Source organism: Muntiacus reevesi, chromosome 20 (genome assembly GCF_963930625.1).
Source record: "Muntiacus reevesi chromosome 20, mMunRee1.1, whole genome shotgun sequence".
Lineage (NCBI taxonomy): Eukaryota > Metazoa > Chordata > Mammalia > Artiodactyla > Cervidae > Muntiacus > Muntiacus reevesi.
The window spans coordinates 33,981,987-34,001,211 of record NC_089268.1 but is presented as its reverse complement, the minus strand read 5'-3'; the positions used below and the strand labels follow the sequence as shown (position 1 = coordinate 34,001,211).

At 39.5% G+C, this 19,225-nt stretch overlaps 1 protein-coding gene and 1 long non-coding RNA gene across 3 annotated transcripts in view; both read right to left on the bottom strand.

Moving 5' to 3' along the window:
- LOC136151348 (uncharacterized) overlaps positions 1-19,225 on the bottom strand; it is a 1,173,899-nt gene that overhangs the window by 1,112,977 nt on the left and 41,697 nt on the right. The window lies entirely within an intron of this gene.
- The window catches only part of DCDC2 (doublecortin domain containing 2), a 144,196-nt gene that overhangs the window by 93,963 nt on the left and 31,008 nt on the right, over positions 1-19,225 (bottom strand). For both annotated transcript variants that reach the window (XM_065912389.1, XM_065912387.1), the window contains exons 3-5: positions 4,138-4,214; positions 3,876-4,007; positions 821-967 (exon numbers count right to left, since the gene is read on the bottom strand). In XM_065912389.1, the coding sequence (XP_065768461.1) occupies positions 821-967; positions 3,876-4,007; positions 4,138-4,214 (356 nt within the window). The remainder of the gene's footprint in view (positions 1-820; positions 968-3,875; positions 4,008-4,137; positions 4,215-19,225) is intronic.

Below are 19,225 nucleotides of genomic sequence, written 5' to 3'. Positions count from 1 at the left end.
GGCTAGTCTCTCCATCAAGTTACATGGGATTGCAAATCAATGGAGAACACACTTATGACATTCGGCTCTATCTCTGTCACATGTCGCCCATCCGACTAGGAGCAACTACACAAAGTCAGTTTTCCAGCAAGTAGACACGGAAAAGCAGCGGCAATGGACCGCAGGGCAGCGTGAGCAAGCCCGGGGGTCCCTGCAAGCAGGGGCTGAGGCTCTTCATGCAAACGCGTGTCTGGGCAGTCCACCTACTGGGCTGAAAGAAGGCATTCTTCACCAATGTCCAACATCTCATAGAGCAAAAGGGTTCTCTGAGCACTGTGCGTAAGAGTAACCTTTACTATTTTGCCTGAAATAAGTATACACCCAGCGCTCCACTTATTTGTGTAAAAGAAATATCATTTCTATATTTTACCATTATTATTTTTAAGTAGAAAATATTATTTTTTAACCACATGTAGATGTTCTTCTATGCACCAACTAAAACAATTATTCAATCAAGTTAACGTTTTTAAGACGTTGTTGTAGAGAAGCTCGTTGCCCTGTACCTTTTTCACAAAAATAAATCTTTATATTTATTAAAAATTCATAAGTAAGTGGCTAAAAAATACATAGTCTATCATAGATTCCTCAATATTATATTTTTATGCAATAGTTCTCAACCTCCAATCACAGCAAAATAAACAGCGATCAACATGTATTGGACATCCTTTCCTTTCTAACCGATAAACAAGATTCTAAAAAACAGACCCGGGGCCAGCATAAGATTCAATGCTATTTCAAGTGATAACTAAAATATGAGACGTGAGTGAGGATGCAGACGTACCCGTAAGACTTTCTCATCGTTGACTTGTCGAAAAGTAATTCATTGTAAGGCAACTTCTTAAACTTATCTCTGCCGACAGCCACATAAAACTGCCCATTCTCCAGCTCTGCCCCACTCTCAACCAGCTTTCCTTCTAAAGTGTAGAGTCTGCCAAAATATGAATGCCAGCAATTAAAATGTTAACAAGCATTTCAAGAACCGCTAAAATCACACTCAATTAAAAACTCTATTCCTAAATTGGCTCATTTGAAACTATGCTAAACACTGAATTATAAATGTCTCAAAGTCATAAGACTCAGCTAAATACCAATGCAGATGCAATTACGGTCTAGTTTTACAGAACCTGGTAGTCTAACATAAGGATCCCCTACTGCTGCCATATCTAGAGTTTAGAGGGAGAGAATTAACTTGTAAAGAATGTGTGTGTGTGCTCGGTCATGTCTGACTCTTTTGCAACCCCACGGACTCCAGGCTCCTCTGTCCATGAAACTCTCCAGGCAAGAATACTGGAGTGGGTTGCCGTTCCGAGAATGTCATACTTTAAATGAAGCTTGGCTTCCACTGAAGTTTGATTCTTCTCTTTATATCCCGTGAGCACTTAGAAAATTTATTTTCTTAACGCACTATTCAGGTTAACATCCAAGAGCAGCCCTCAGACAGAATTGTACATACAAATACAGAGAACTAGGTCAGAAAACAAGAGGTGCGAGGGCAGGAGGTAAAAGAACTCATTGCCAGTATTAATGATGCAGAACTGCATAGCATTCATGCTTCTCTTTTTTTGCCTTCCGTCATCTTCCCAGAATCAAGGGATTTCACAAGAACCTCCCTTTACTGTAAAACTGCTGCTGCAAACTACAATGTGTTACTTATTAAGAGAACAGTGATAACCTTGCTAGACAATTTAAAGTGTCCACACAGTTTGTTTAAAGAGCAAGAAAAAAACAGATGGTTTAGAAAACCACACCACAAAGAAGACAATGCATGTTTTTGAAGGTGATAAACAAGAGTTAGTAACTGGAAGGATTTTAAGAGGATCATTTTAAAAGTTCTCAGACTTCCTATATCACAAAATTAAGGGTAGTGACATTTGCAAAGAAAAAAAAAATCCATTGATCTGTCTGCTTTTTCACTGATTATGTGAAAGACCATATCTTCTGGAGTCAAGAAGTAAAATAAAAGCAGCCACTTAACCCCCTAAAGTGTGTTAGTGTTGAGTTAGTATGAAGATGCTAAAGTAACGTACTTTTATCCCTACAAGTCTAAATACCAACACTTAACCCAGATAATCTGGTTTTCCTGCCTTCACCTAGACCAGGGCCTCTGGACATTATTGATGTTTTGGATCTGATAATTGTAGGAGAGATGGGAGGCTGTCCTGGGAATTGTAGGATGTCAACAGCATCCTTGGCCTCTACCCACAAGATGGGAGTAGTAGCCACCTCCATTCCCTATGACTCTGGACACTGCCAGCAGCCCCTAGTGGTAACTCTGCCCCTGGGGGGGGAACCTGCTGGAAACCAACCCCTAGATGGAGGCCTAGACCCATATGTTCTTCTTCTCTCGTTTACTTCAAAATAGGAAGATCTGAATCCGTCATTAACTTTTACATCTAGAAATTAAGAGACAGCAAAGCTGTGGATCTGGCAACAGCCAAGATTTGACTGCTTTTCTCTACAGACAGGTAAAGGACACTGAATAAATTCTAGCCTGTGAACTTAGCCTTCTTTTATGCGACTCTTGCTGACCTGCTTTCTTCCTTTGCTACAGAACATGAGAATTATAAACAGGGAGTTCAACGAATTTGTGTGGAATGTTTTTGATATATATACCGATGCCCAGGAATGGTCCAAACATAAGAATTACTCATGTTCTGTTTAGCTCAGTTGTCAGGAATCTGCCTGCAATACAAGAGACCCAGGTTCAACTCCCAGGACAGGAAGATCCCCTGGAGAAGGAAATGGCAACCCACTCCAGTATTCTTGCCTGGAGAATGTCATGGACAGAGGAGCCTGGGGGGCTAGTCCATGGTGTTTCAAGAGTCAAAAACTTGGCGACTAAACCACCACCAGGTGTTTTTAAACCACCATGTTCTGTTAAGGGAGGATGGGGGTGTCCCAAGTGAGCAAATTGCAAATCTCACTCATGTCTGGCATTACACTAAGAATTAAGCTTCTCCAACATGGAACTCTGCTCAATGTTATGTGGCAGCCTGGGTGGGAGGGGAGTCTGGGGAGAATGACTACATGTGTCTGCATGGCTGAGTTCCTTTGCTGTCACCTGAAACTATCACAATACTGCTCACTGGCTATACCCAAGTCAAAATTAAAAGTTAAAAAAAAAAAAAGAATTAAGTTCTTAAGAATTAAGAACAAGTATTCACATGTTCAGGGGACATATAACTATATTCTCATTTCTGTGTTTGTCCTTGCCTATATTTTACTTCTATTTATCAATTTGTTCACATCAAATTGAATAGATATGTATGAATAGGTATGAATAGGTATATCTGGGCATGCAGGATGTTTATATATCTTTGTGTGTTTCAGAGCATTTATTGAGTGGGTTTACATCTGTGTATGTGTCAAAAGGCAAAACGATATATCTTTTTTAAAAAATCAATATATAACTATTGAGATCTGCCTTAACTCCTGATGCCAAAGTAAAATTCAAAAGGATCAAAGGTTTAAACGAAAGTTAAAAGTTGAAAGATGAAAACATGGGATAATTTTTCTATAATCTAGTAGTGAAGAGAACCTAAGCTAATCATAGAACTCAATGATCATAATGAAAGACTAAAAATTTGACTGTATCAAAATTTAACATAACTTCATGAGAAAAGCAACATAAAGAGCAACAAAAATATAAACTGGAAAACAACCCTACAAGGTAAGAACAATTATACGCCCATTTTATAGATAGAGAAACTGAGGCACATAGAGACAAACTAGTGGCCCCAAACTCAGATCTAGGTACCAGTGTCTCCAGGGCCTCATGGGAATATCCTCAATAATTCTGAGTCCCATCCACTTGCAAGAAGATTACTCTGACATACCTGTGGACAGCCCCACTCCTCAGAGTTATCTTTTCCGTGACCATCTGCAGTACATGATCCCACTGATTCAAGGCTTTTCTAGGAATGAGGAGTCGAGAAGCTGGGTTTATGAGGTCTCCATTTGCAATCAAGCTGAAAAAAAGGCAAAGCCAGTGAGGCAAACCATTTGACACAGCTATGCCTTTAAAACTACAAAAGAAGTCCCAAACCAAAAGGAAACCAACACTAATTTTGACCCCAAACATGAAGGATTCCAACTTACAAGATAGTGCAGGGTTCCAGAAGTGGTTTTCTAAAGCGAGATGACACATTGATCCTGCTGTGGGTTACTGGTTTTACCTTTAAAAATAAAGAAATACAAATCATTGTACTTCTGTTAGTGTCTTTTTTTTTCCTATGAGGAAAAACTAGAGGTTTCCAGGGAGCTGGCTGAGAACTGCGATGCCTTTGTTAAAACCTTGCTTTTTTTCCCCCCATGTATATAAACCCTCTGGGCTCACCCTCTATCGATGGCATATAGCTTTAACAGAGCTCTCAAGAAAGATTTCCTTTAAGCCCTGGGCATACTGCTCACGATCTATACCAAAAACTGAAACTGTTGAGCTATTGTGAGAATTCCAAGGCTATTTTTAAAATAGTTCCTTTCTGTCAAACAAAAGTAAGTAAATGTATAAAATTTTGAATGAAGTGTCCTCCCCCTCCAGGCATGACAAAGCGTTTGGTCATCTCTGCCCATCCACCCACTCCCTACAGTCACTGGGTCCCCGCCAGGCACTTAACCCCCTCCTGTTCTCCTAAGGCTGACTCCATCAACTTTTCTCAGCTTCACTTCCTCCTCCGTTCACCAGCCACACTCTAAACAGCACGTTCCCTTCCCAACCCCCCTTGCATCTGGGTGAGTCTGATCATCTTTCTGGCCCCTTTTGTTTTCAGGGTCCAAGCTGTTGTATCGAGAACCATATGGCCCCTCAGGCACCTTCGACTAAGTCAAGGCTTTGGCATTGGTCAAGCCTCTCCTCCTCCTAAATCAACTATTCCTTACATTTCCCACAGTGCATTGTCCAAATCCCCACCTTTCACCCTAAATCCTAAAATCTCACTCCAGGCACACTTACTCTCAGCACATCATCTCCTTCCAAACTTCAAGAGAATAAAGCTCAACAGGCATGAAGGCTCTCAACCCCACTTCCCTCCAAGCTCACTTCATCTACATCTTCACCACTTTTCTCCTTTGCTGTCTGTTTCAGAAGGATCCTGACCCCCTTACAAAGCTAAGTCTGCGTGTCTTGATTTTGTCCCCTGCTGCCTGTTCCATTAAATATGTAAGGCCCTCCACCCCCATTGTTTTCAATTTCCCCCTTGACCCTGTGGCCCTTTCTCTCCTCTTCATCATTCCTCTTCCTATTTCCTTCCACCCCATCTTCTCCTCAGTCTTCTACTATCTGGATTCCAGTGAAAGATAAATCCCACTTTTTATTTTTCAGTTAGTTAATTTTTTATTTCTGGCTGCCCTTGGGCTTCATTGCTTCATGCACCAGCTCTAAGGTGCGTGAACTTCAGCATTTGCATCACACGGGCTCAGCAGTTGCAGCTCATGGGCTCTAGAGCGCGGGCTCAGTAGTTGTGGCACATGGACTTAGTTGTTCTGTGGGTGTGGGATCTTTCCAGACCACGGATTGAACCTGTGTCTCCTGCTTGGAAGGCAGATCCTTGACCACTGGACCACCAGGGAAGCCCTAAGTCCCAACTCTTAAGCTTGGCCTGCAAGGACCCCCATGACCAACCACTGTTACTAGCTTCCCTCACCTTCCACCAAATACTCCTTCCTCCACAACCCCTAGGTGTGACTTTAGGTCGAACCAGCCGGCCCCCAATCCATTGCCCAAACACATTCTGAATCCTCTTCCACACCTCTGCTCATCTTGCCCCTGCCTAAAATGCCCTCCCCCTTCTTCCAGCTGCTGAAACGCCACTGGCTAATCAACACCCAGCTTGGTTATCAGCAGTCCTTCCCTGTTCATCCTTCTTTAACTTCCTGTCTCAGACAGATACAGCTAATACAGGATTGCTGATCGCACTTGCTTAGAGGGCTTTTTTTCCTTCCTGATTTGAAAGGGAACTGATTAATGAAAACAGCCAACATTTACTGCACTATATTTAATGACAAGCCCTGTACTAAGTAAAGGCATTATATATCATTAGAACATCAAAACCATGCCCTGAAGTAAGTACCCTATTTTACAAACAAAGAAACTAGAGGTTAATCATTTAATCTGCCTAAAGTCACACATACTAAGGGGCAGAGTTGTCCATACCTATGAACTTCTACTTGCTTTGCACTGTGGTAGTTAAAGATAAATTAACCCTAAATAATTTATGCGACTCTCTTCTGGCAAATTATGCCATTTTGAGAAGAACAAGGGGCAAAATTCTTGACTTGCCAGTGCCTAAAACAGCGCGTGGCAATGCCTGCTAATTGCACAATAAATGTTTACTGAAATTTAATTTAAAAAACTAAAGTAAACATTTTTTAATCAATCATACCAATTTTCTTACATTTTTTAAAATCCAGAGATTCTTGGCCCTAAGCTAACATTTACAGTGATGTTGACTTTTTTAAAAAGTTTAACAGATAATGTATGCACCTGACCAAAATTCAAGTGGTAAAATGGAGGATACAGTGAAAAGGAGGAATATCCCCACCTCTGGTCCCCCAACCACAAAGCTGCAACTAACTTAACAATGGTCATTCAAAGACAGCCTATACCTGCATATTGTCCTATGTAGACATTTTATACATGTAATTTTTAAACACAGGGATCACTTGCTATGCCTATTCTTCTGCACCTTGTTTTTTTTCATTTAACAATTCACCACAGAAACTGTCTCCCATTGGTCGAGTAAAGGTTGCTTCATTCTTTATAAAAGCTATGTATATCCACGCTGTGAATCTACCATAATTTATTTACTCTGTCCCTCAATGACAATCCTTCCAGTTGCTTCTAAACTTTTGCTCTCAGAGGGAATTCCCTTGGTCCAGTGGTAAGTCTCCATGCTTCCACTGTGGGGGGTACAGGTTGGACCCCCAGCAGGGATCCTGAATGCCACATGGTTGGCCAAAATAAGGAATAGACTTTTACTGTTGCAAATGATGCCATGATAGATTTCCTCACAATAGTTGTTTGCATGAATATGTAAATGTATCTGTCAGTCAGTTCAGTCACTCAGTTGTGTCTGACTCTTTGCAACCCCATGGACTGCAGCATACCAGGCCTCCCTATTCATCACCAACTCCCGGAGCAGGCTCAAACTCATGTCCATCAAGTTGGTGATGCCACCCAACCATCTCATCCTCTGTCGTCCCCTTCTCCTCCTGCCTTCAACCCTTCCCAGCATCAGGGTCTTTCCCAATGAGTCAGTTCTTTGCATCAGGTGGCCAAAGTACTGGAATTTCAGCTTCAGCATCAGACCTTCCAATGAATATTCAGGATGATTTCCTTTAGGATGGACTGGTTGGATCTCCTTGCAGTTCAAGGGACTCTCAAGAGTCTTCTCCAACATCATAGTTCAAAAGCATCAGTTGTTCGCTGTTCAGCTTTCTTTATGCTCCAATTCTCACATCCATACAGGACTACTGGAAAAACCCTATCTTTGACTAGATGGACATTTGTTGGCAAAGTAATATCTCTGCTTTTTAATATGCTGTTTAGGTTGGTCATAGCTCTTCTTCCAAGGAGCCAGTGTCTTTTCATTTCATGGCTACAGTCACCATCTGCAGTGATTTTGGAATCCAAGAAAATAGTCTGTTACTGTTTCCATTGTTTCCCCATCTATATGCCATGAAGTGATGGAACCAGATGCCATGATCTTTGCTTTCTGAATGTTGAGTTTTAAGCCAGCTTTTTCACTCTCCTCTTTCACTTTCAGGCTCATTAGTTCCTCCCTGCTTTCTGCCATAAGGGTGGTGTCATCTGGCATATCTGATGTTATTGATATTTCTCCCAGAAATCCTGATTCCAGTTTGTGCTTCATCCAGCCCAGCATTTCGCATGATGTGCTCTGCATATAAGTTAAATAAGCAGGGTGACAATATACAGCCTTGATGGACTCCTCTCCCATTTGGAACCAGTCTGTTGCTCCATGCCCGGTTCTAACTGTTGCTTCTTGACCTGCATACAGATTTCTCAGGAGGAAGGTAAGGTGGTCTGGTATTCCCATCTCTTGAAGAATTTTCCAGTTTGTTGTGATCCACACAGTCATTAGCTTTGGTGTAGTCAATGAAGCAGAAGTAGATGTTTTTCTGGAATTCTTGTGCTTTTTTGATGATCCAACGGATACTGACAATTTGATCTCTGGCTCCTTTGCCTTCTCTAAATCCAGTTTGAACATCTGTAAGTTTTTGGTTCACGTACTATTGAAGCCTGGCTCGGAGAATTTTAAGCATTATTTTGCTCGTGTGTGAGATGAGTGCAACTGTGTGGAAGTCTGAACATTCCTTGGCATTGCCTTTCTTTGGGACAGGAATGAAAACAGACTTTTCCAGTCCTGTGGCCACTGCTGAGTTTTCCGAATTTGCTGGCATATTGAGTGCAAAACTTTCACAGCATCATCTTTTAGGATTTGAAAGAGCTCAACTGGAATTCCATCACCTCCACTAGCATTGTATGTAGTGATGCTTCCTAAGGCCCACTTGACTTCACACTCCAGGAGGTCTGGCTCTAGGTGAGTGATCACACCATCATGGTTATCTGGGTCATTAAAATCTTTTTTGTATAATTCTTCTGTGTATTCTTCCCATCTCTTCTTGATATCTTCTGCTTCTGTTAGGTCCATACCATTTCTGTCCTTTATTGTGCCTGTCTTTGCATGAAATGTTCCCTTGGTATGTCTAATTTTCTTGAAGAGATCTCTAGTCTTGTCCATCCTATTGTTTGCCTCTATTTCTTTGCACTGATCACTGAGGAAGGCTTTCTTATCTCTCCTTGCTATTCTTTGGAACTCTGCACTCAGATGGACATAGCTTTCCTTTTCTCCTTTGTCTTTTGCTTCTCTTCTTTTCTCAGTTATTTGTAAGGCCTCCTCAGACAACTATTTTGCCTTTTTGCATTTCTTTTTTGGGGGGATGGTTTTGATCACCGCCTCCTGTACAATGTTACAAACTTCCATCCATAGTTCTTCAGGTACTCTGTCTATCAGATCTAATCCCTTGAATCTATTTGTCACTTCTACTGCATAATCATAAGGAATTTGATTTAGGTCATACCCGAATCGTCTAGTGGTTTTCCTTACTTTCTTTAACTGAAGTCTGAATCTTGCAATGAATTTATCTGTAGAATATACTCCTGTATCTGTAGAATACATTATTCTACAGTGTATCTGTAGAATACATTACTAGAATTGAGAAATTGTTGAAATAAAGAAGAGGCAATTTTTTTCAGTTTAATGGAATGTACTGCAAGTTTTATTCTTGATTGATCCCAAGTCACTTGATTTATTTAGCTCATACTATAGCATAGCCTTGGAAGAAACGCTATGACCAACCTAAACAGCATATTAAAAAGCAGAGACATTACTTTACCGGCAAAGACCAGTCTAGTCAAAGCTATGGTTTTTCCAGTAGTCATGTACGGATGTGAGACTTGGACCATAAAGAAAGATGAATGGTAAACAATTGATGCTTTTAAACTGTGGTGCTGGAGAAGACTCTTGAGAGTCCCTTGGTCTGCAAGGAGATCAAATCAGTCCATCCTAAAGGAAATCAATACTGACATTGGAAGGACTGATGCTGAAGCTGAAACTCCAATACTTTGGCCACGTGATGCGAAGAACTGACTCATTGGAAAAGACCCTGATGCTGGGAAAGATTGAAGGCAGAGGAGAAGGGGACGACAGAGGATGAGATGGTTGGATGGCATCAAGGACTCGATGGACATGAATTGGAGAAAGTTCCAGGAGTTGGTGATGGACAGGGAAGCCTGGTGTGCTGCAGTCCATGAGGAGGCAAAGAGTAGAACATACTGAGCAACTTAGCCAAACTGACAGCAAAAGAAAATATGTTATTTTCCGGAAAATATTCCAGAATTATTTAACTGCAAGTGAATCTTTGCATGTTTGAAGGACAGGCCTTTCTGATTCCACATCTATGCGTATCTTTCTCATGAAACCCTCCCCATCTCTGAATACTGCTGCCCTGGCCACTGGGCTTAAACCTTCTGCCACATTCCTGGTTCTCTATTGCCCTTCCCTGCCTTTTTTGTTTTTTAAATAGCATTTACCATTGTCTAACATATCATACATTTTACTTAATCTAGTTTTCAATTTATTGTCCCTACTGTTACTACACATTAACTCTCAATATTAACTAGTAATGTGTTAAGCACATACTTCATACCAATTGTTATTTTTTAAATGGTTGCTTGACCTTGATTGCTTAATACCCTGTTGGATTGTTGAATTAAAGATGAAGGTGAATACATTATAAAAACAAATAACTTTGAAAATGCCTGGTGAGTTGTCTGATACATGTTATTTTTCTTGACTACATACTTGTCAATAGTTACTATACACAGAAATTCACAAATAGATGATTTTTTGAAAAATTCTATAACTTTATTCTAAGTGTATATATTGTTGCTTGAATTAAATCAAACCATCTGTCTTGAATAAGTTGCTTTCCTCATTCAGTATGACAAAAATATTCCCCAAATGTTCATGATTAACCAGTGTGAATTGAAGATTAACCTTAAATATAAATTTCTTTGAATTATTATATATAATTAACTAATGTCTGTTTCCAGATATAGTAATAAAAAAATTTGAAAACACAATCCAAGTAATATATTTGAATTGAAAAAAATTATGTAAGACCATTGTATAAAATAGTTAGGACTTTTGAGGGGAAAAAAGTCCCATTTTTCACTAAAAATGCATTTTTCTAATTGTCATTTTAAATAATAACTTAAATCACAAAAGAATTAAGCAAATCAACTACACATAAAAGGAACCTTCCCAGAGCTCATATCAGGAATTAAGTGTTGGCCACTTGGTGTTAATCTAGAGATACTGCGGCTTAGATATAAGAAGTGTAATAATGAATCAGAATATGTTTTTTAAATAGGTACATTTTCTTATCAACCTATACACCTTCCCCTGCCCTTTGAAAATAATGTTTGAAACATGAGAATAATGTTACGTATCAATACACCTGGTGACGGAGGGATGGACCCCAAAGGACAGCATAGAGGTACTCCCACTCGGACCCCCATGGACCAGGCATGTCTCATTGATGAGCATCCTGGCCAGTGTTAGGTATGTGATCTGTGATTATGGAACCAAGTCAAGTGAAACAGCATCCATGCAAAACCCAGTCTTTCATTTTGGACCCAGCAGAGTGCACACTCCTGGTTGGCTTTATCAGTGAGTGAGGGAACCGCTACCAAGCAAACGAAGGGCATGCTTACAGCGGTCCTCTCGTTTTGATTCTGCACAGGGTTCAACATTGTCTTGGAAAAACCCAGTCTGAGAAGGAGCTTAGCCTGGTGAATCAGAGAGGGGACTCATTCCTTGAGTGGAAACTAGGTAGGTAAGCAGATAAAGAAATAGATAGACAGCAGACTAAATATTCGGCTAACATTTTTTTGGAAATATTCCAAACATAAATTTGGAAATATTTCAGAGTCCAAGATGGCAAAGTGACTTAAGTTGTGTTCACTCTGCTAGAATGGAACAAGCCAGGTCTTTGGATATAAAGCACATGCACCTTCCAATATATCACTCTGCCTCTGGCATCTTATTTAGATTATGTTTATATCATCAGTGGCCATACCGAAGCCAAGATAATAATAATAAGCAGGAAAAAAAAGTTATGTGAATTTGATGCCTATCATTTAATTTAGTCAAATTCCATGAGACACTTGGACAATACTGCAGCTGGGTCAAGTTAAAACCTGCATGACCTTAAAAATATTAATTTTTATTAAAAATAAACTCAATGAAATTAAAATTGTGGTTGCACAAATACATACCTGATTGATAAAATCAAGATCTACAAACTGAGGAACTGACTAAAGGTCTGAAATTCTGAACTCCAGAACTGATTGCCAATTCAATGCCTCACACCTCATTTTCTTGCTCTGTAAAAATAAGGATAATCCCACTAAACTTGCCCAAAGGGATGCTCCATGAGCTAATTAATGAAGTGGCAATACCACTCCCTGGGGCTGTTAGGCTGAATGCTTCAGAGACTCCACCAGCCTCAAAACTCAGCCACCTCTTGAAACCCCAGGCCAAGTAAACCAGTGTGAGGCTAAGAACCTGAGGAAATGATGCTGTTAAAGGACACTCTCATGAAAATCTAAAGACCACTGATCTTTGATTAAAAAAACTCTTGATACAATTAAAAGACTCAATTTTAAACTGCTTTTAAAAATATGTATCATGTTTTTGTAACCGTCCACATAAAAACTGTCCTTTTATAACTAAAGCCGGAAGACTTAGGCTTTTAGGGACAAAAACATACTGAAGTTACTCATTGGCAACATACAGCTCAACCCACACAAAAAGCCTTCAACTCTATTTTCCTCCAGAGGCCACCACTGCCTTTAGACCAAGTCCGTGTGTCCTGGACTTGGGTATTTGAGATCGTATTTGAGCTGGCCCCATTTCTTCATACTCTAACACACTTCATACTCTGGCCTCATTTCTTCATAATCTAACCTCATTTTTCACTATCCTATCACCTACTCTTCACTCATCTGGAAATAATTCTCTCCTCAGAAATTCCATATCATCTTGTCTGAATCTCTCAGACAACATTTTCCACAGATATAACCCATTTCCCTCATATTATCAATATTTTCATGGACTGCATCTCTCTCTTATTTATTTCTTTAGTAAAGAACCTCAACTGTAACTCAAAGATCCATTCATGGTGCTGTGGACATAGAATGCACTCAGTACATACTTTTTTAAATTGAAGTATAGTTAATTTACAGTGTTGTATTAGTTTCAAGCGTACAGCCAGGTGATTCACACACACGTATATATTCTTTTTCACATTCCTTTCCTTGATAGATTATCATAAGATACTTAGTATAGTTTCTTGTGCTATACAGTTGGTCCTTGTTGTTTATCTATTTTATATATAGCAGTGCTTGTATGTTAATCTCAACTCCTAATTTGTTTACCCTCCTTTCCTCTTTGTTAACCACAAGTTTATTTTCCATGGATGTGAGTCTACTTCTGTCTTACGAATATGTTCATTCGTGTCATTTGTTTTAGACACATTTAAGTGCTATCATGTGATATTTGTCTTTCTCTGTCAGACTTAATATGATAATCACTTACAATGAGAATCTCTAGGTCCATCCATATTGTGGCAAATGGCATTATTTCACTCTTTTTTTGTGACTGAGTGATAATCCACTGTGTATGTGCGTGCGCACATGTGTGTATGTGCGTGTGCACGTGTGTGTATGTGCGTGCGCACGTGTGTGTATGTGTGGGAGGGGGAGGGGGATAGCTTCAGTAAAAAATTAAATAAAATTAGGACCAATTATTTTGAGCACATACCATGCCCAGAACTGCATCAAACACTGTCCATATTTACCTTGAGTTTTACAGTATCTTTGCTAGTTATTTTCAGACACATTTATAATTGCAAAATACATCAGAATTTATTAAATGCTTTCATTTATAGTGATGCTTGTTCCTCAAAATAATATGAGGAGGTTAGTATTATTTCAATTATATAGAAAGGAAAAGACGACCCTCTCCACTACTCAAAGTCACAAAGAAAGTAAAGCAGCAGTCACATGGGTCCACTTCTGATTCCCAGCCTAGGGTTCATTCCTACTAACGTTGCTCAAGGCAGAAATGGACCACTAGCGGAAATAGTAGACACATATTTGCACCCACTTAAACAAGATCTTTCGTGAATTATACACAACTAAATATCCATAAACATTTTTATATACTGGCATATCTAGACCCCCCTTATGCAGTGGTTCCAGTCTCTTCTCAAGACCACTCAAGTTTCTCTCCCCTTTGCTGTCAGATATTCCTTACATGCTTATATCAGTATAATTTACGGGACTTCAATGGAATAAAAATTGAAATCTGTTAACCTCCTGAAATTTTAGAAATTCCAGGAAGGCAAGGCAGTGACAAAATCAGCACAGCCAATGAAATATTTTCATCAGCATTGTTATATAATAATGAAAAATTCCAACCACTCTAACTTCAGTGACAATCTAGTTATAGGAGATGTCTCTAATTATAATGAACCAGCTGTTTAGAATATTCCCAGAAGGGTCCAATTAGTTTCTCTGAGCTGATGAAACCACTCATCTCCACCTCGGCCCTCTACAGGTGCCCATGTTGTTGTGCCCAGTCCAGGGGCTGATTCCCAGAAGAAGGGTTAGGATTCGTCTGTCGGGTGTGAATTATCATCTGTTTCAGAGGGTCATTTTTCTGCCAATAACAGATATCCTAGCATCAGTTTGCATATTTGTCTTTTGAACTGTTCTCTAAATGAATGTCTCTTTGCTGAAGCAGGAAAACAACTCAAAACAAATTCACAAAGATTATGACTATTCAAAACAGCAAGGCAAAAAGATTTCTCTTTAGCATAAAAGTGACCCCAAAGTTACATGTCATTATACATTGTCTAAATCTAGAGAATATGTAACACAAAGAGTGAGCCCTAATGTCAACTATGAACTGTGGGTAATTATGATGTGTCGGTGTAGGTTCATCAGTGGTGACAAATTTACCACTTTTGTGGATGATATTGATAAGAGGGAGATTGCACATGTGTAGACAAGAGGTATGTGGGAGAAGTCTGTACTGTTCCCCCAGTTTTGCTGTGAACCTAAAATTGCTTTAAAACATAATATCTAAAAATTTTTTTAAACTTTTAAAAAAGTGACCCAAAAGATAATATATCCATCATTAGTAATACCCTTCTTGAAAAACTCTAGTGTAACCATATATTTAAACGTGTATATACTGCTAAATCTTTTTGTCTGCAAAAACAAATGACCGCCAATTTTCATCAAATTTTGAACCATCAAATTAACTTCCCAGCATATCACAAATTTTTAAACTATTGGCATTCTGGCTTAATTTTCTCTCTTCTGTGCTTTGTGGAATATTTTAAAAGACCAGATAATCCTAAGCATTCTGAACATATAATGCTAAACCTCTCATTTACTAACTTTATTCTAAAATAATTATTTGCAATGGGAACTCTATCTTATAGCAAAACCTAACAGGACTTGAGTCATTTTTAAGGCATTCATAACTAAGTCAGCATGGGTTTCCCTAATGCTATGCTGAAGAGAATAATATGACCCTCATAAAGTTAAAAAATAACCAATTAACTCAAGAGCACCCTTAGGAGAAATTACGGGAACCACCACTATCAAAGCATTGAAAAAAAATTTTGTCATCAGACTTCTCTTTAATATTTCTTCTTAACTTACTATCCCTTGCTTACTATTTCACCACTGTCATTTTTGTTTGGTTTGTTTTCCCAAATGGCATTCTGGTTACCAAACCAATCCAGGCAGTGGACTGTAAAATTTCCACTAAGAATGCAGAGCAGCTGGTAGTGGATACATAGCAATGCAAGATGAAAGTTAGCAATGTGGAGCATGCAGGAGCGGTCCAGGTGGGCAGAGTACAACCTCCACCTGCATTTAAATAAGTAATTTAGTCCCCAGGATTCCCACTGAAGAATGTGCCAACTGCACAGGATCTACCTGCAGTCCTTCATAAATACTAAGAGAGCTATTAACCTACATCTTATGACGCTAGAAAGTAATTGTGTTGTGTTTAGTTGCTCAGTCGTGTCCAACTCTGCGATCCCATGGACAGTAGCCCGCCAGGCTCCTCTGTCCATAGGGATTCTCCAGGCAAGAATACTGGAGTCTTGCCATGCCCTTCTCCAGGGGATCTTCCCAACCCAGGGATGGAACCCAGGTCTCCTTCAATGCAGGCAGATTCTTTACCGTCTGAGCCACCAGGGAAGCCAAGAAAGTAATGAAGTGCTCAAAAAAATGTTAGCCTAGTGTTAGTTGTTCAGTCATGTCCAACTCTTTGCCATCCTATGAACTATAGCCCACCAGGCTCCTCTGTACATGGGATTCTCTCTGTACATAGAGTGGGTAGCCATTCCTTTCTCCAGGGGATCTTCCCCATCCAGGGATGAACCCAGGTCTCCCTCATTGCAGGCAAATTCTTTATTGTCTGAACCATGCCACAGAGAAGCCATCTTGAAAGAGTCCGCATGAGCAAAGCAGGAATAATTTAAGCAACAAAATGAAACATGTTGATGCTAGATTTTATCCCAGAGAATAAAATAAATATCCACAAGTCCATATTGGCATAAAGAAATAACTGAATGAATGAATGAACAAATAAATGTGAGAAAAAGGACAACTCTCCCATATGCTACAATTCCAACAAATAGATGTAGAAGGCACAATGGACATAGGAAATTACCATTAGGTAAATAGCACTGTAGTAATTGTTGCAGGCAGGAACCATCCATGGATGATAAAATTTGTGGGTAAAATCGTAAATGATAAGAAAAAGTATATTTGCATAGTTTCAAAGCATCTTCCCTCAAAATATTTGATAACACAAAGGAAAAACACTAACTTTACAGTGGAGAAAGCTATTAAATTCCACCTTAACCAAGAGATCAAAACTGATAAAATTAATAAGAGACATATCAGCATTATGTACTCTAAGAAAAAATATAAATTAAAAAAGGATTAATTCTCCATGATGCAATCAAGAGATTTCCCTTCCCAACTTCTTCTTAGAGCATGTACTTTAGAAAACTGGCAATTATAAGTACTTTCTCCTCTCTTTGAAAGGTATGTACAATTTTTCTGAAGATTAAGATAGGCCTTTGCCAACTTTATGATCTGCTAATGTCTCTCTCAAAGACCTAGTATATAAACATCAAGAGAGATAACACCCTTATCTTTCACTTTCTATTGGGGGACAGAAGCCTAATTTCAGTGGATACCTTACTCCAAACTGCAAGCTACTTCCTTTCATAAAGATATGAGTATTATCGTTTTTCTTCTGGATAAAGCCTACTAATTAACACAGACAGTCACCCCCAAATACCAGGTGAATTGACAATGAACAGTGTGTGACAAATGGTGCTTTCAAGTCCTCACACTTTGGACCAGTTATTATCTTGAAAACATGTATGTATGCTGTGGGTGGCACCTGCTTGACTATATACAAGAGTAAAATTTCTCTCTGTTATTGAAATCTCTTAGTGGATTGCCTGTGATTCACGTCATACTCTGATTTAACGCATATTCAGTAACAAAAGTGCTTTCTTTCTCTGCCACCTTTGTGGAGAGGATTTAAGGATGGAGAGGTTTTGTTTTCAGTTACATTTCTCTAACAGTACCTTCTGATGGGATGCACTGAACAGGACACAGATCATTTCTTGACGCTCTTGTCAAAAAATAAATAAGCTCAACCCAATCACAAGAAAACATCAGGCCAACCCAAACTAAAGGGACATCCTACAAAAGAGCTGTCCTTCACAGTTGGGAAAGGGTTAGTCATTTTCGTGTCTGACTCTTAGCGACCCCGTGAACTGTAGCCCACCAGGCTCCTCTGTCCATGGGATTCTCCAGGCAGAATACTGGAGTGGGTTGCATTTCCTTAGTTGTGAAGGTCATGAAAAACAGAGGAGCAGTCACCTGTTAGTAAAAACTTAGGCAACATGATAAATTAAATGCAGTGAGGAACCCTGGATGGGATCCTGGACCTGAAAAAAAGACATTGGCACCAAAACCACCTAAATTTTAGTAAGATTTGTAAATTAGGTCATTGTATCTATTTTAATTTCCTGCTTTCAGTAATGATTCTATGGTTATGGAAGAAGTTAACTGAGGAAGCTGGGCAAAGTAAAGCAAACAAGAAATTCTCTGTATTCTTTGGCAACCTTTATCTGAAATGATTTCAAAATACAAAGCTAAACAAGTATAATCTTAAATATCCCTTACCATAACTACCCACTCCAGTATTCTTGCCTGGGAAATCCCATGGACAGAGGAGCCTGGCGGGCTACAGTCCATGGGGTTGCAAAAGAGTGGGACACGCCTCAATGACTGAACAGTAACAACTAAAGATCTGATACATAGAGGTCCTCCCTTGGCCAGTCTTCACCTCCTACACCCTGTTTTCTTTTCTCTCAATACCTGTGTACAACTCTGCACTTAAAATGCAATATAAAAAAAATACTTCCCGAGATAACCAACAATAGTTGTCGTTTGTAACTAGAATAAACTTAAGCATTTGTGTCACGTGCTTACATCTGGTTTTTGGTTTAGTTTCAAAGAAACTTGACCCTCCTATTTCGTTTGTCTTTGGTTTGTTAAATCAAGAGACACAACTTGGAAAGAACAACAACAACAAAAAAAAAGTCATCCTAAATTTGACATTAAATTAAGAATTTCTTGTACCACTAAAGCAGAGAAGCAAGCAGTTATCTCTGAGATCAGTCTTGAGTTTTGTCCCATGTTGGCAAAAAGTGGCGGAGGGAGGATCTTGTTTCACATACCAGGCCTACTAGCTCAGAACAATAAGAAACAATGGTTTGTTGTTAACCAGTGAACCTCACTTAATTGGGAAAATATTTGCAATCCCTTAGGGTAGAAACTAGGTCAAAAGAACCTCACCTCCACATCAAAACTGCAGCATGCAGGAGGTCAAAGCACATGATGTAGATAAAGAAGAATGTTCAAGGTTCAGTGAGGTTTTATTTCTCAAAAAGCAGCAGTTCAAGACGATCGATGATACAATGACCCTCCCCTCTGTAAGGAACCCTCCCTTCTGTGGGCTTATCTCCAGGCCCCCCAAACCCAGACCCCTACTCCCCACCCCTCCCACCCCCGCCACTGCAAAAAAAATATCTTCACCAGAGAATCAAACACCTTCACTGGAGAACCAAGACAAATGACAGTGTAATTCTTTTAAGTAAAACACACAAAGAAGGAAAATCTGTATTTGGCCCAGACCTTGTACTAAGACCTAAGATCTTCAAAAAAAAAAAAAACAATAGTTTATGATTCCTTTGTGTCTCGCTTATAAATCACTGTTAGTAAGAAAATCAAAGTTTGTCCCCTCTTTGTCCCATCTTTTTCATACTTCATTTCCTTCTCCATCTGGACTGCTTGGATGAGGGCAACCCATTCAAGAACAACGGCATTTGGGTCATTCTGGTATCTAACCTGGGCTTCCCAGGTGGCGCTAGTGGTAAAGAACCCGCCTGCCGATGTGGAAGACATGAGACATGGGTTCAATCCCCGGGT